This window comes from Fukomys damarensis, unplaced genomic scaffold (genome assembly GCF_012274545.1).
Source record: "Fukomys damarensis isolate Sample0158 unplaced genomic scaffold, DMR_v1.0_HiC HiC_scaffold_38, whole genome shotgun sequence".
Taxonomy (NCBI): Eukaryota; Metazoa; Chordata; class Mammalia; order Rodentia; family Bathyergidae; genus Fukomys; species Fukomys damarensis.
Window position 1 is genome coordinate 48,229,759 of NW_022900950.1, and position 15,209 is coordinate 48,244,967.

Here is a 15,209-nt window from a genome sequence, read left to right on the forward strand (position 1 = left end):
AAAAAAAAAAAAAAAAAAAAAAAAAAGATACAGTACAATGTGTCCTTACCTAAGAATACATTAAAAGAAAAAGCAGTGTCCCCCTTCAAATCTTAAAGATATTATTCTCTGGTTTAAACTATACAACCAAAACAGCATAGAAAGAAATTAAACGTGAAAAATTATAAACAGCTGATTCATTAGAGTACTGAGGTAAGATTATCTTTTTTCCTTCTTATTCTATACTACTTCTCTCATACTTAAGAGCCTTAATGGTACATCTTTACCACATTGTAAATTTAAAATTTAAGGGCTGGGGATTTAGTTCAGCGGTACAGCACCTGCCTGGCAAGCATGAGGTCCTGAGTTCGATCCCTGCTACCAAAATAAATAAATACATACATACAAACATACATACGTAAGTTTATTCCTAGGAAAAATTAAATAACAAAGACATTGGAATGAAGTCGTATACTCTTGGAAAACTGTGCAGAGGGTCTGTGAAAGTGAAGTTAGGGTTCTAGGCAATAGTGTTGGGTAATGGTCATGTGTCAGAACAGGAGTAAGGCCAAGGACTATCTTCTTGAAGGACAAGACAGAATCTTAAGTAGGTCCAGAATTAGGATACTATGTTATCATGGAGAAAAAACAAATAGTATATATAAGTACACTGAAGATCTTGGATGGTCATCCAGGCATAGGTAGAACAGAAGACAGCTGACACAGGATATAAGATGTCCTTGATATCAGGCAAAGTGGATTCCAGAGAAGAAAATTCAGTCTTTTAAAGTAATAGAGTGCTAGTCAAAGCATCAGAGTAAAATACATGAATGTAATCAATGAACAGAGAACAAAGTCAGGGTGGAATGTGATTTGAAATGATTTCACCAATCTGGAGCTCCTTTTAATGAAAGACAGCTACTGTCTTTAAGTAATTTCAGGACACTGTCAAGTAGCCAAAATCAAAGTTAAAAAAAAAACTTGTAGTTTATGAGGTGTCATACAAAACAGATATCAGAAATATATAAGCACAGTTCTACCAAGTGGAAATGTTATTTAGAAATTTCCAATTTCCATGACAATCTTGGGGATATGAACCTAGTAAGTGAATTTATGGGCAATGAGGACAGAAACATCAATGGGGAAAAGCCTTTTAAATATACTGATCAGTTAAAAATTAATTTTCCTGAGATATCCTTATGATTCTTTCCTTATTTCTTTCAAGTCTCCATTGAAATATAAAGTTATCTTTGACCTTCCAATATATAGTAGCAGCCCAATCTTCTTTTTCCTAATTGTATTTTTCTTCACAACTTAAAATCACACAATCTTGTAACTGCTTATTTATTGACTAGTTGTCTCCTCCACGTAAAATATGAAGTCAGTGATTTTGATTTTTTCACTGTTGTTTTCCCAGTAACTACAACACTTGGTATGCAGTTGACATTTAATCAGTACTCACTACTGAATAACAAAGATTAATTAACAATACACAGAAAAGATATTTGCACTGCTGGTAATCAAACCCAGAGCACTGACAACTGTCTAGCAGGAAAAATATTTTAAGTGCCTCCCCCATTTTCCAATGACTAAGACAATCCAAAGACTTCTTTTGGACAGGTCTCTTTTGGACCTCTATTTAACTAAAAGCACAACAACAAAAGGCTGGGTTTTAAAACAGGGCCTTTTGAAGAGGAAGTCTTTCCGGCCCTTTGTTTCTGTCTTTCTGAGGCAGTGCTGGTAACATCTGGTATTGATGGTAAATGCTCACATGTTCCAAGTATTTGAATCAGTTAATTAAAACAATCACACCAGCAAAACTAATAAAAGGAATGACCATGGAAGTTTTGTACTGGGAATGGATGAGCAGTGACTTAGAATTTTTCTAGTTCTTCTATACCTTGGAAAATCTGTATTTATTAATGACAGTCTCTTTCTTTGAATTTTAATTGTGCTAAGAGTAAGACATCTATATGAATGCCTAAAGTCAAAACATTTCTGGTTTCAAATATATTTGTAATAATGTTCATAGAACTAGATCTTAAAAACACCTGTCACCTCTAAAATAAAATAAATTCTAAACTAATACAGCCATTTATTTTAAAGATAAAAACTTTGAAAAGAAAAATTAAATTTGGACACTGAAAACAGAACTACTTCTAAGGACAAAAATGCTATGCTTGTTCAGATCCTTTCCCCACTTTTTATAAAGATTAATTTTTAGTTTGTTCTAGAACATTTCTTTCTACAAAGAAATGTACCATTTAAATACAATATAAAAGGTGATCTGATTAACTAATATTTTTCTACTTTACAGTAGTGTTGCAAGAAAACTAGTAAAACCTTCATCTTTTTCTTTAAAACTTCATATTTCAAGTGATCCTTAGAAACTTTTCTGTTCTGTTATTTTTGAAATTTTATTATTTCTTTTTGGGGTGCTGAGGATCAAACCCAGAGCCCTGCACATACTAGTCAAGTGTGAGCTACACCCCGGTCATACTATTTTTTTAATGCACTTCTTTTTTTCCCCAGAAATTTTATGCAGTTACTCTTTTTAATGCAGTAATTTTAATTTAAATTATTTTTACAGCTGGAGTTAATATTGGTGTAAGGGATAGCCTTCCCTTTTTTCTCCACATTGCTACCGTGAAGAGCTACATTTATTGAATTGTCTATATTTTTTTCATTGATCTGAAGTGCTAAAATTATCATATATCTATTTACCTAACTGTAGGTCTTTTGTGGTCCATTTCTAGGTTCACCTCATAAATAAATGCAAATTAACCAAGATGACTATATAGTTTTGACCTCTTAAAAGTGATAATTATCTGGCCTATGCAAGGATATGGGGATACGGGTTTTACTGATAGGAGTGCAAACTAGGAGGGAAACAGTTTTTCTTCAAAATCAACTGCTCGCTTATATAACCCACATAGGTATTTCTACAGGCAAACAAAATTATACATTTTAAGGACATTTACTAAAACCTATTGGGACTGGCATTAAATTTATAGGTTTGTTCTAGATAAATGGACTGTCACTTTTGAGGTGTTTTTTATGGTTTACTTCAAGATCTTGTAGTCTTTTGCTTTGTTTTCATCTCAACTCTACACTTTGCCTATTATTACTAAGGTATTCTATATTATTTGCTCTTGCTCTAAATTGAGTCTTTTTTCAAATTTCCAAATGATTATTGCTGATGTCTTATTTGATGAGATTAGCATCCATGACCTGAAAAGGTTAATGGGAACTCTTTTTACAATTATATGCGTAATTTCTGAAATTTTATTTGGATTGAAAACATGTAAGTTTATATCTGTTAAAACAAATCTCTTTATGTAGACTCAAGGTCCTCTGAGCAGAGTTCCAAGTCGTTTTTCTTTTTTACATCACACTAATAATGTATGTTTATGATTTATACTATGTGTGGGGTAAAAACAGAACTGGAGAATCCATCTTTCTTGTTTATGCCATCTCCCTTACATCTTTCACAGATGTATGTATGCATGTAACTCAGTGACAATATTTTCAGAAACATCCTTGAGTCATTCCAAAACACTGAAACTGGTTTTATTAAAAACAAGGTTTTTTTGCTCTAATATTTCTTAACATTACCTTACTGTGTGCAAATAGCAAATATAGAGCCAGGGACAAACACGCAAAAACTTTTAAGATACATATATTTCCATTATTGGAAGGCAAAAGGACTCAGGTATAACAGAATAGCTTTCTAGTCCCAAGCATTCAGCTTCCAGTGCATTCACAGACAGCAATCCTTCTGTACCTCCACCCTTCAGTAATAGGTTAAAAAAGGCCAATAAATGTTTACTGAAATAAACTGAAGAGTACCTAGATTTCTGATACTAAACTATGCGGCAAAATATTGCATTTACTATTCATAGGAGACCCTTGTTCTATTTATTTGAAAGGAACAGTGATATTTCCTTCCTCTGCATAAAATTTGGCACAGTGCTTTGTACAAAGGCAAACAATTTCTTTATTCAACAAAGATGAAGCTGAAAATGTTTGCCCTATTTTAATCTATTGGTGGGTGGAAATTTCTAAGAGATTGGTTAAATTTAGTAGCTAACATATAAGAACAAAGCTTTACTTAACAGACTTTTCAGTTTTTTAAAAAAAGTTTATAGAGCCAGGGATTTAGCTCAGTCGTTCTGCTGCCTGCCTTGCAAGCACAAGGTCCCGAGTTCTACCTCTGCTACCAAAAAAGAAAAAAAATGTATGTGACTCATACATATAAAAACAAAGTTTTGCTTTGCTTAACCGTCACCTAAGCTATGAACAAAATTTTCTATCTTATCTTGAGGAACAACAACAACAACAATAAAAAACATCGAGAACCCATTGTAGTAGGAAAATTTAGGACTAAGTCAAGAAACTAGGATTCTAGTTCCACTTCTGGCAAAAATCAATCAAGCAACTTAGGAATTTGCTTCCCATGGCTTCAGTTTCCCCAGTTATTCTTAGCGACTGATTACGAGTAGAAATGGTGAAGAAAATGAATAGTGCTTTGTAATAGGTATAAGGCAGACTTACTTGTATTACAAAGTTGTAGGATGTAGTGCTACTGCCAACATTAGAGGGTAGATGCTAACACTAATAGAATATATGTCAACAACTAACTCAGAAATAAATACTTTAAAAAAAAGGAAGGGGCCAGGAATTTAGCAGCAGAGCTCTTGTCAAGTCCTAAGTTTGATTCCCAGTATCAAAAAAACAAAAAAAACATATGTCTATTTGGAGATTTAAGTCTGCTATTTACTACCAGTGCCAAAAAGGTATATAAGATATATCAAATGACAACTTTGTCTGGCATACATAAAGCACAGGGCCCCTATTAAGTCAAGAAAACAAAACTGAGTTGGGCCAGGGATATAGCTCAGTGATTCTGCCATGTGCCTTGCAAGAACAAGTTTGATCCCTGGTACCCCCGCCAAAAAAAAATCCGAGCTGAGGATATAGCTCAGTAGTACTGCCTAGCATGCAAAAGGCCCAGACTCACTCACCAAGACTAAGGTACACAAAACGCCCCAGAAACCTTATCATTCTGTGTTCTTACAACTTAACCTTTATCGCTATAAAATTAAAGCATTATAATCTACTTTCCCTATAATAACTTATTTTTGGTTTTTTTTGGTACTGGGTATTGAACTAAGGCAGGCGGTGGAACCACTGAGCTAAATCTCTGGCCCTGCAATAGCACTTTTCAAAGTGTTACAGTTAAAATGTATTTTCACTCTATGTTGTTTTGAAAGCCATCTGCAAGGCCAGAATGGTACATTGTATCTATTCCACAGTTCAGGGTAAGTAAGATTCTGTTCAAGGTAAAGTCCAAAAATAGGATACAAAGATCTTAGATTTTAGGATCAGAGTTCTTTATACAATTAATTTATGCATGTACTCTTGTTATATATGATATGAGTGCATACATATAGTGAGGAGCTAGTCTGTAGTTCTGGCTTTATCATTCTCCATCATTTACAGTTCTAAGCAAGCCACAACTGTACATTCAAGTTTTTTCATCTGTAAAATGGAAACAACAGAAAAAGAGTAAAATATGTTCTGTCTTTTGAAATTCATGGGGAGATGAAATGAGAAAGCTAAGGACTAAAAAGGATTCTAGAGGTCTAACTGAATACTCTCCTTTTATAAATACATAATGGAAAAGTAAAATTATTTGCTCTAGGTCACATTCATTTTTAGTAGCTGGGATTAGAATCCTGATCACTTAACAACTAGTCAAATTGGTCTTTTCACTATGCCTTGCTGTTTCCACAGTAACTGAAAGATTTTTGAAAACTGCAACCCACTTTGTCATTCTATGACCAAGTTAAGTTCTTATGTCCCAAGGCACACACTATAATGAATCATTAACTTCTTTTCTAGGAATTTAGAGAACTAGGTTATGTAGTATTGTGAGGACAGAGGAAACAGTCACTCAAATAATATTCTGAATTTTTGGATGGAAAGGCAATCTGACTCTACTAATGGAATTATAATATAAGTCATTATTACCAGATTGGCTTTAACTTTCAATTGAAGTTAAAATTTTTTTCAATTGTAAAGCCCAACTTTATTAGACATCTGCTCTGGAGACCCTGTACTATACTGGTAGACTTTCATCTCTATGCTATAAAAACATATATCAATATGTTTTGCACTGAAATTATTTTTTAACCTTAAGTGAATTGATGAGTTGTCTTAAAAACAAGACGAAGTACTATAGAAATATAAAAAGAGTAGATGAGATTGAGAAGATTCTACAGGAATATGTGTTAGGATTTTAAGAGACAGACATGAAGAAAAGGAGAACACGCAGAGATAGAAGGAAGAAGGAATAACTGAAGAATAAGCAGGGATAAATATGCTTATATAAGTTTTAAATTTTAAAACATAGTAACATTATTGCTCCTCTTAATTCCTTTTACCTTCTTTGCTTGGATCTGCTACCACCATCATTTCCACCCACTTGTAGTTTGCTATACTACTCATCATTCATTATTCTTTAAATATTTCCTCTTCTACTCCCATCCAACCCCAACCAAATGGTTCAATCCTTTGAACTTGGGTAGATAGCTAATGCTCCAGTAAAAAAGTAACATAAAGTTTTAAGTGCCTGCAATAAGGATAGGAAAGTAAATCACTTCCGAATGATATCAAACAGACTCATAGTAAAACTAAATTTGCCTACAACTTAATAAATTCTCCACATAACTTTTTATAGGAAATATCTTCTGTCTACACAAGTTACAAATGCTAACTTATCAAATTAAAAATGTCTTGTATCTAAACCTAAACAGAAAACTTATTGTAAATAAATTGATTTCAAAAGTATCCAGAGAGCTTTGCTGTTCTCATAAGTGTAAATTAGAGACAGAAAAGACCCACATCTCATCAGAGCAAACATTTGCTGTATTCAAAATGAGTATTCAGAATAAATTATGCTATGCTTTTTCTCACATTTTAATTATCGCTGTTTAATACTTTCTTTTGAACCTGAGCAAATTTATTTTTTGCTTGAGTTCCACATACTCTCTCATTAAAGAAAAAAATTTTTTGACACATCCCTTATTCTCAATGTCATGTCAGATACAACTTCACCTATGGCCTTAACCCTAGCCCTGCTGGAGTTTGAACCTAGGGCATTCTACCACTGAATATTACACATTCCCAGACTCCCTCCCCCATTTGCCCTTTTTTTGGAGATAGTGTCCTGACTAAATTGGCCAGGATCCTCCTGCCACAGCTTCCTAGGTAGCGAGGATTACAAATATGCATCACGATGCTCGGCTGGCCTTCAAAATTCTTAATGAAAGAATACTTAAATGGATAAAAGAATACTTTTGATCAATATTTCTTTGGTCAATTTCACAGTTAAGACCAGATGGCATCTTATCTGTATCTTGGTAAGGAAGTCTTTTTAAAGAAGAATGCTATAGAAATACAAAAGAGGGGCTCCTTTTTTCATATACTACAAAAATACTTAAAATTTCTTCTTTTCTTAAGCAAGACTCTCATACACGTTTCCTGTTCAGCCTGATTTCAAAATTAGAAATTCTTAAACATTAAAAATACAAAATGACTCCTTGATTTTTTATACCTACAAGTGAAAAACAAATGCAGCAGTTAAACATTCAAAGTATTCAAAGAATCAGAATCAGATATGGAAGCAACAAGGCACCTTTGTGCAGTTCAACTCCCTTCCTTTTACACCTCAGAAACCAGACTCCTAGAAAGGCCAAGCGACTTCTCTGTTTCTCTGTCTGGTGCTCTTTATATTATACTTTTACACTTTCCTTTTTAAAAATATACATGGGATTCACATTTTATTGCTGGCACACACAAGTCTTTCTCTTACATAGAATCTGCATTAGCAATTGATAGTCAAGATTCCTTTCAGTGTACATACAGAAAAAGTTTTCAAAATATTTCAGTAATATTTCTAAGAAACAGCGTGGCGGCTTGAGTTGTTGATCTTTCTTCTCATCTGATTTGTATTTCTTATCTGTTTTTATTCATAGTGTTTGAGAATCTCATAAAGGCTCCCAAGGAGGGTGGGGTATGTACAAAAGGGATCTCAAGATCCCGAGGTACAGATTCTTTGTGTTAGATGACCAAGTTAGTCCAAGGTAAAATACCACATTTTTTCTTTTGCTTTTCTTTTGGTACAGGGATCAAACTTGGGTCTTTGTGCTTGCGAGGCAGGCGGTAGAACTAGAGCTAAATCCTCAGCCTATTACCATATCATCTACCAACATAAAAAAAAAGTTTTCTCAGAGCCATAGTTTGATATTTAGTATTTTTTCTCAAATGAGAGTAAGAAATGGCATTTCATAAATAAGTATTTCTGCCATTACAAAATATTCTATATGTATAAAGTTTTATAATATATTTCTGAGGTAAACAGAAGTTTTCTTTTTTCCTTGACATTCTGGAATGACTGTTTTCATTAAATGAGGACAATATAATCCTCTACATATATATTTTTTTATTTTGCCTTGTGTCAAATGCAGCAGTTTCCCTTAGCTTTGGTTTTTCTGATATTATTTCCCACACTTTCCTACACTTCCTTCTCCCTCCAAACATACAACTTTAATTCTTTTACTAATATATAATGGATTTATACTTTAAGATTTGGTCTTGGGGAAGGGTTGGAAACATTTATTGAATTCAACATAATTTTTAGAATAACATAAAATGTTTAAAATAATTTCTCTCATATTTCTCATATCTAGTTACTTTACTTTCTGGTGTTGAAGATGGAACAAACCCAGGGCCTTACACATGCTGAAAAAGTGCTTTAACCCTGAGCTACATCCCTAGTCCTCATGTTTTAAACTGTTATCTCTTCTACACTGACTTTCTTTTTAAATTTTTTAACTACAGTATAATATGTTTTTGTTTTGTTTTGTCTTTGGTACCAGGGACTGAACTTGGGACCTTAGGCTTGCGAGGCAGGCGATGGAACTACAGAGCTAAATCCAGGGCCCTAAAGTATAATTTGCATATCATAAAATGCTAAAATCTTAAGTGTTTAGTTCCACTGGCTTTGGTAGAGCATTTATTTTAAAATTATAGTTTTCTGTAAGTTCTTTTTGGAAGCAAGAATATACAATTAGTTGAGTCATTCATGAGTTGATCTGAGAAGGTCTAGTAGAAGGCAACAGGTAGACCGTAAGACTTAGATATAGGAAGACATTATAACTATACAGATCAGAGTGAGCAGCTTTATGCAAAAAGATGGCAGTGAAAATAAAGAACAAAATAAAAATATTATCACTACCTAGGCCAGAAATAACCTATATGGAAAAGAAAAGACTAAAGAACCCATCTTACACTATGTTTTATATTAGTATTAAATAAAGGTTTAACAAAAATTGTTCTGAGCCTATTTTTGAATCAGACCTGGGTAAGTTTTCCTCAAAGCCATATCACAGTAGAATTTATCAGAACTCAAAAGTTATCCAAATCCTTAAACTTCTGATAACAGAATATTTCCTCTCAAACGGAAAAAAAAAAAACCTAAAAGATTGAGACTATTAAAATACTAATAAAAAATCTACTTTATAAGGTAGCTGGTTATTCACGTGGCTTTTGTACATAATTAAAATTTGAAAAGTGATGAGATTTACTATACTTCAAATCTATTGTACAGGCATACTATAGTCAAATCAGTTGTACATGTATACTATTGTAACAGTCCTGAGTAAAATTTATCTTTACCACTTCAGCTTCTGACTTTAGTTTACTTTTCTTTCTTTCTTTTCTTTTTTTTTTTGTTCCAGAGACTGAATTCTGGACCTTAAGCTTATGAGGCAGGCATAGTACCACTGAACTAAATCCCCAGCCCCTGACTTTGGTTTTCTTATTTCTTATTTCACTACCTACCCACCAGAAAAAAAAAAAAATTTTTACATTCTTAAATTTCAAAAGTGTATAAATCTCACATTAAGTTTGTATGAGACTATCAAACACAAAAGCATCTAATCAACATTCTTAATTCCCTGAAAAAAAATATTTTCTTTTTGGTACCAGGTATCCAGCTTGGATCTTGTGTTTGCAAGGCAGACAGTGGAACCACAGAGCTAAATCCCCAGCCCAATTCCCTGAATTTTTAAAACTTTCTTTGTAAGTAGTCTTTGTATAAAATAATTCTAAGGATTTTTCATGGTATCAAATTTCACTTTGGTTCTACAAGTTAGCAGTCAAATAAAATACCTCAAAAAATCTAATAATAAATTATATTCTTCCTGCTGAAACACCTCCACTGCTACTGCTTATTAGAAACAAGTTTCAACAAAATCCAAATTGCTATGATGCATTCATCAGCAAACACATCATTATCTATTGAGGGTCAAAACTGTGCTAAGAATTAGAAATACAAAGATGCAAATATACAGATAATAATGAAAATAATAATGAATAATTCAACAAATAGTTATATATTAATTTTTAAATGTAAATTCAAACAAGAAAAAACTATGAACGAACATTTGAGTAACAACTAAAGAGTATTCCAGTATAGAATATATTCTAATTCTTTGAGAAAATACCACATTCAAAATGAAAGTAAAAGTAAACTAGCTAAGAGCTTGTTAACTACTTTTTCATTACTGCCCACTCAAATTTTTAACAGTCTTCTAATATGAACACATCTATGCCTTTTTTATACCAAAACATACAAAGTAATTCAACTCTCAATGCTTTATTGGTTATAAATAATATTCATATTTGTACCATTTGATTACAGATGAATTTCCAAATTAAAAGATTATAATTCATCAAAATGCGTAAGTAAAAAGGTGCAAACAGTAATAAAACATTATTGTAACAAGTTATTTTTTAATTTAGCTAAGTAATTTATTAAGGAAAAATAAATTCTTCTTAAATTCCTTAACTGATACTCAAGAGTGCTAACAGTAAAGCACAATTAGATCTAGGCTTTTCTGAAAGATGATGCTTTGGGGACTGAGGGCATTAACTCAGTGGTAGAGCATGTTCTTGCTATGCACCAGACCCTAGGTGCAATCTTGGAAGGTGCATGCGCACACACACACACACACACACACACACACACACACGCACATAAACACACTCACACAAAAGCAGTTCAAAATAATAAAAACATGTATCTCAGCAGTTGTGAAAGCCTCAGTCCCTGAGGAAATAATGTCTACATTCATCTACCTTCATTCCATTCATATGTTCTTTTGATGGGGGGAGGGATATAAGTATACTTTAAATAAAATACAGAAACCATTCATAGAAACTTTTAAATGGAAATAAGACCTAAAATATACTACAGTGTAAGGTTAATGTCATATTAAGGCAGTTAAAGGAAGAGCTGGGAAGAACAAAAATAAAATTATGAAATTCAGCTACACAGAACTGTTATTCTCCAAAGTTATTCCAATCAACTTAAGAAGAAAGTCATTTTGTTTAAAAAAAGAATGCACCTTCAACTGGTGCTTAAATTGTGTGTAAAACAAAATTAATACCACACCAAAGATAAACATTTTCTTTCTTTCCTCTTTACTTATTACTATTTTTTGTGTATGTGTATGCGTGCATACACATGCACTGGGCATGGAATCCAGAGCCTTAAATGCTAAACCTATGCTCTAGTGTGGAGCTAAACTTGTGAATGGCGTAATATAAATTTGAAGTAGCTCTAAAAAAATAATTCAGTTTCATTGGAAGGGTATTAGGAAGTTATCAAAAACTAAAGAGAACCAGAACTAAAGCTAGTCACAACCACACCATCTAAGTTAAATCTCAGAGTAATTAGAAAAAAACAAGACACAAGAGTAGCAGAATTATCACTGGTCTCTAAAGGTCTGTCTTTCAGTCATTAAATGGTTCTTTAAATTGCTATATTAAAATATCCCTAAAAATTATAATTTACATGTGTGCACCCATTCATATTTTATTTCTAAAAAAGGTCAGTGTCAAAAAACAGAAGCAAATGAATGAGAAAAACAAAAAAACAGGCTTAAACTGATTTTTTCTTTCCATTATTACTATGCAAATAAAACAAAACAAAAACAATTCTGAGAGGCTGCCAGAACCACAGAAATCATTTCCACATAAAAAGCCAGCTAAGCAGCCAGTGACCATTTGCAAGCCTCCTAGGTATATTCCCAGCAGACATATTATCAGATTAAAGGAACTGCAAACAAACTGGGCTGAAACCTTTCTTTGTCCAAACCCAGCCTCTTCTTCCTGTGATGTCATATTACAAATCTAGCAAGCCTTTCTTTTTCGCCTCAGAGAAAGCCCTTCTCACAGTTACAGCTGGCAACTGCGGGAAAAGCCTCAATTCAGCAAGAGCTAACATGCCAAGGAATTTATTTCAGAACCTATGAAAGATTCTTCTACTTATCACCATCTGGGGTCTGCTGCAGGAATACCAAAAAGGAAAATCTCATTTTAAAAAAGTAGAAGACAAATTGGGAATGTTTAAGTCTCTGAAACTTTACACTGAAAAGCAAAGTAAGATTGTTAACCTAAACTTAAATATTTTTAAGTGTAAGAAAATATTAACTTTGGAACATTCCTCTTGACTACGGAAATACAAGTTTACAAGACAAAGTGGCTGTATCTCCGGACTCGGAAGACAGATTTTCCTATGTCTGCAATCTTATGGGTTGGCTTCATTGACTGAATTTACTCGTCAGTTAAGCCCTGGATTTATGGATTATCTGGAGACTATAAAATGAGAGTACTTTCCTGTTGAAGAACCTACTTACTAGAAACTTTGGAGCAAGAAGTTTCATGTTTCTTTTGGAGATTTCAAGAAATAGAAAGTATTTTATAACACTGTCCAAAGATCAAAACACTCCCCAAATATACTTGAAAGTTCTAGTAGCCAACATCTGAATACCAAAGGAGACAGCAGTTGACAAAAGGATCTCCGCACCACAGAAGGACCTCCACACCACAAGCTGGACGCGGCTTTATAATGGTAAGCACAAACAGCTCCCAGTGCCCCTATGATGACTCTTTTAAGTACACTTTGTATGGGTGCATGTTCAGCATGGTGTTTGTGCTTGGGTTAATATCCAATTGTGTTGCCATATACATTTTCATCTGCATCCTCAAAGTGCGAAATGAAACTACCACGTACATGATTAATCTGGCAATGTCAGACTTGCTTTTCGTTTTCACTTTACCCTTCAGGATCTTTTACTTTGCAACGCGGAATTGGCCATTTGGAGATTTACTCTGTAAGATTTCTGTGATGTTGTTTTACACCAACATGTACGGAAGCATTCTCTTTTTAACTTCCATTAGTGTAGACCGATTTCTGGCAATCGTCTACCCTTTTAGGTCAAAGACTCTAAGAACCAAACGAAATGCAAAGATTGTTTGCATTTCCGTGTGGTTAACTGTGATGGGAGGAAGTGCACCAGCAGTGTTTTTTCAATCTACCAACTCCCATCCTAACAATACCTCAGAAACCTGCTTTGAAAACTTCCCAGAAGCCACATGGAAAACTTACCTCTCAAGGATTGTAATTTTCATCGAAATAGTGGGATTTTTTATTCCTCTAATTTTGAATGTAACTTGCTCTAGTATGGTGCTAAGAACTTTAAATAAACCTGTTACATTAAGCAGAAGCAAAATGAACAAAACTAAGGTTTTAAAAATGATTTTTGTACATTTGGTTATATTCTGTTTCTGTTTTGTGCCTTACAATATCAATCTTATTTTCTATTCTCTTATGAGAACACAAACATTTGTTAATTGCTCAGTAGTGGCAGCAGTAAGGACAATGTATCCAATCACTCTCTGCATTGCTGTTTCCAACTGTTGTTTTGACCCTATAGTTTACTACTTTACATCAGACACAATTCAGAATTCAATAAAAATGAAAAACTGGTCTGCGAGGAGAATTGACTCCAGATTCTCTGAAGTTCAAGGAACAGAGAATTTTATTCAACACAGTCTACAGACCTTAAAAAAGATTTCTGACAATGAATCTACAATATAAGCTATCTGAAATAAAACCAGTGGGACTTTAACTGGCTGGGACAGAACCTCCAAGCTCCATCAACTGTGAAGTGTTCTCTTGGAAAACTTTTTCCTTCACCTCCAAAAGAAATTAACACTTGGACGTTTAAATGTTTTTAAATAAGATTTGTATTCAATGTGTTAAGTATTAAAAAAGAATCTATTCTTGTATACACTCCATTTTATTTTTATGAGCCACTTTAATGTGTTTCCTCATTAAAAAATTTTCTTTCAAAACTTATTCAAGCCTAAAAGTTACTCATTTAAATCATGTGGTAACTATCTGTTCTCTTGAAACTGTTTCCTTTACTCCTTTTTATACTAAATTATTTAATTTGAATTTTTTATACTAAATGATTTTATGCTAAATTGTTTACTTGTGAAGTAGTTAATGTTTAATTCAACATATTTCATGTTGCATTTTGAATTAGTTATTAATCATAAAGACAGTAATCTGAACCAAACATTGAGTATTTCCTCAAAAGGTAGCTAAAAATGTAGTCTTCTGTAGAGTGACACTATTAGACGATTTTAAGTAGTATAAATTTTAGATAATATATAAGGGTTTTACTTTTGTAGGCAAGTCATAAAAACCAGATGTTAACTGGTATGTTCTGAAATTAATATTTTGATTCATCTTCTGAATAAAACACCCAATAAAAAAGTATATGCCACAAAAATTGAGGGGGGGACTAATAAAATGTTATTTTGCCAAGTAATTTTTAAAAAATAAAATATAATGAGAGGTATATTTTAAAGGTACATGTATGCCACAAAAATAAAGAACTTGAATTTTAAGTATGTTAGGTTAGAAAGACACCAGAAATAGTGAAATAATACTCTGTACTTAAAAAGTGACATAGACCTAAGATGCTTTACTTACCTTCCCTTTTCTTAACCATTTTAAGCCAAATACTGAATAGTTGAAAATGTTATTTCAAGTAGACAATATGTTAGTATGTCAAAATAATTTATTAGACAGTTCCTCACATAAGAAACAATAAAACTGTAAGTCCCAAATAACTAAACACAGCTGTATTTTCATTTCACAAAACATAAAAAGGTATGGATTAGCCCTATATTTTTAGAAGAGAAGTATCAATTATACAAAAATGTTTATTTTTAATGTATTCGTTTTTGCCCTAAAATTCAAGCCATTCTCCAGTTAGCAAAAAAAAAAAAAAAAAAAAAAAAAAAAA

The 15,209-nt window shown here is 32.9% G+C and overlaps 2 protein-coding genes across 3 annotated transcripts in view; one reads left to right on the forward strand and one right to left on the reverse strand.

Moving 5' to 3' along the window:
• Rb1 (RB transcriptional corepressor 1) overlaps positions 1-15,209 on the reverse strand; it is a 161,110-nt gene that overhangs the window by 33,111 nt on the left and 112,790 nt on the right. The gene's annotated exons all lie outside the window — the stretch shown is intronic.
• On the forward strand, positions 12,079-14,180 carry Lpar6 (lysophosphatidic acid receptor 6). Its single transcript, XM_010636997.3, has one exon. It carries the CDS (start codon positions 12,959-12,961, stop codon positions 13,988-13,990), a length of 1,032 nt encoding a protein of 343 aa, XP_010635299.1. The 5' UTR covers positions 12,079-12,958; the 3' UTR covers positions 13,991-14,180.

Excerpts from the sequence above, each read along its gene's own strand:
- Lpar6 (XM_010636997.3), top strand. The coding sequence starts at position 12,959 with ATGGTAAGCACAAACAGCTCCCAGTGCCCCTATGATGACTCTTTTAAG.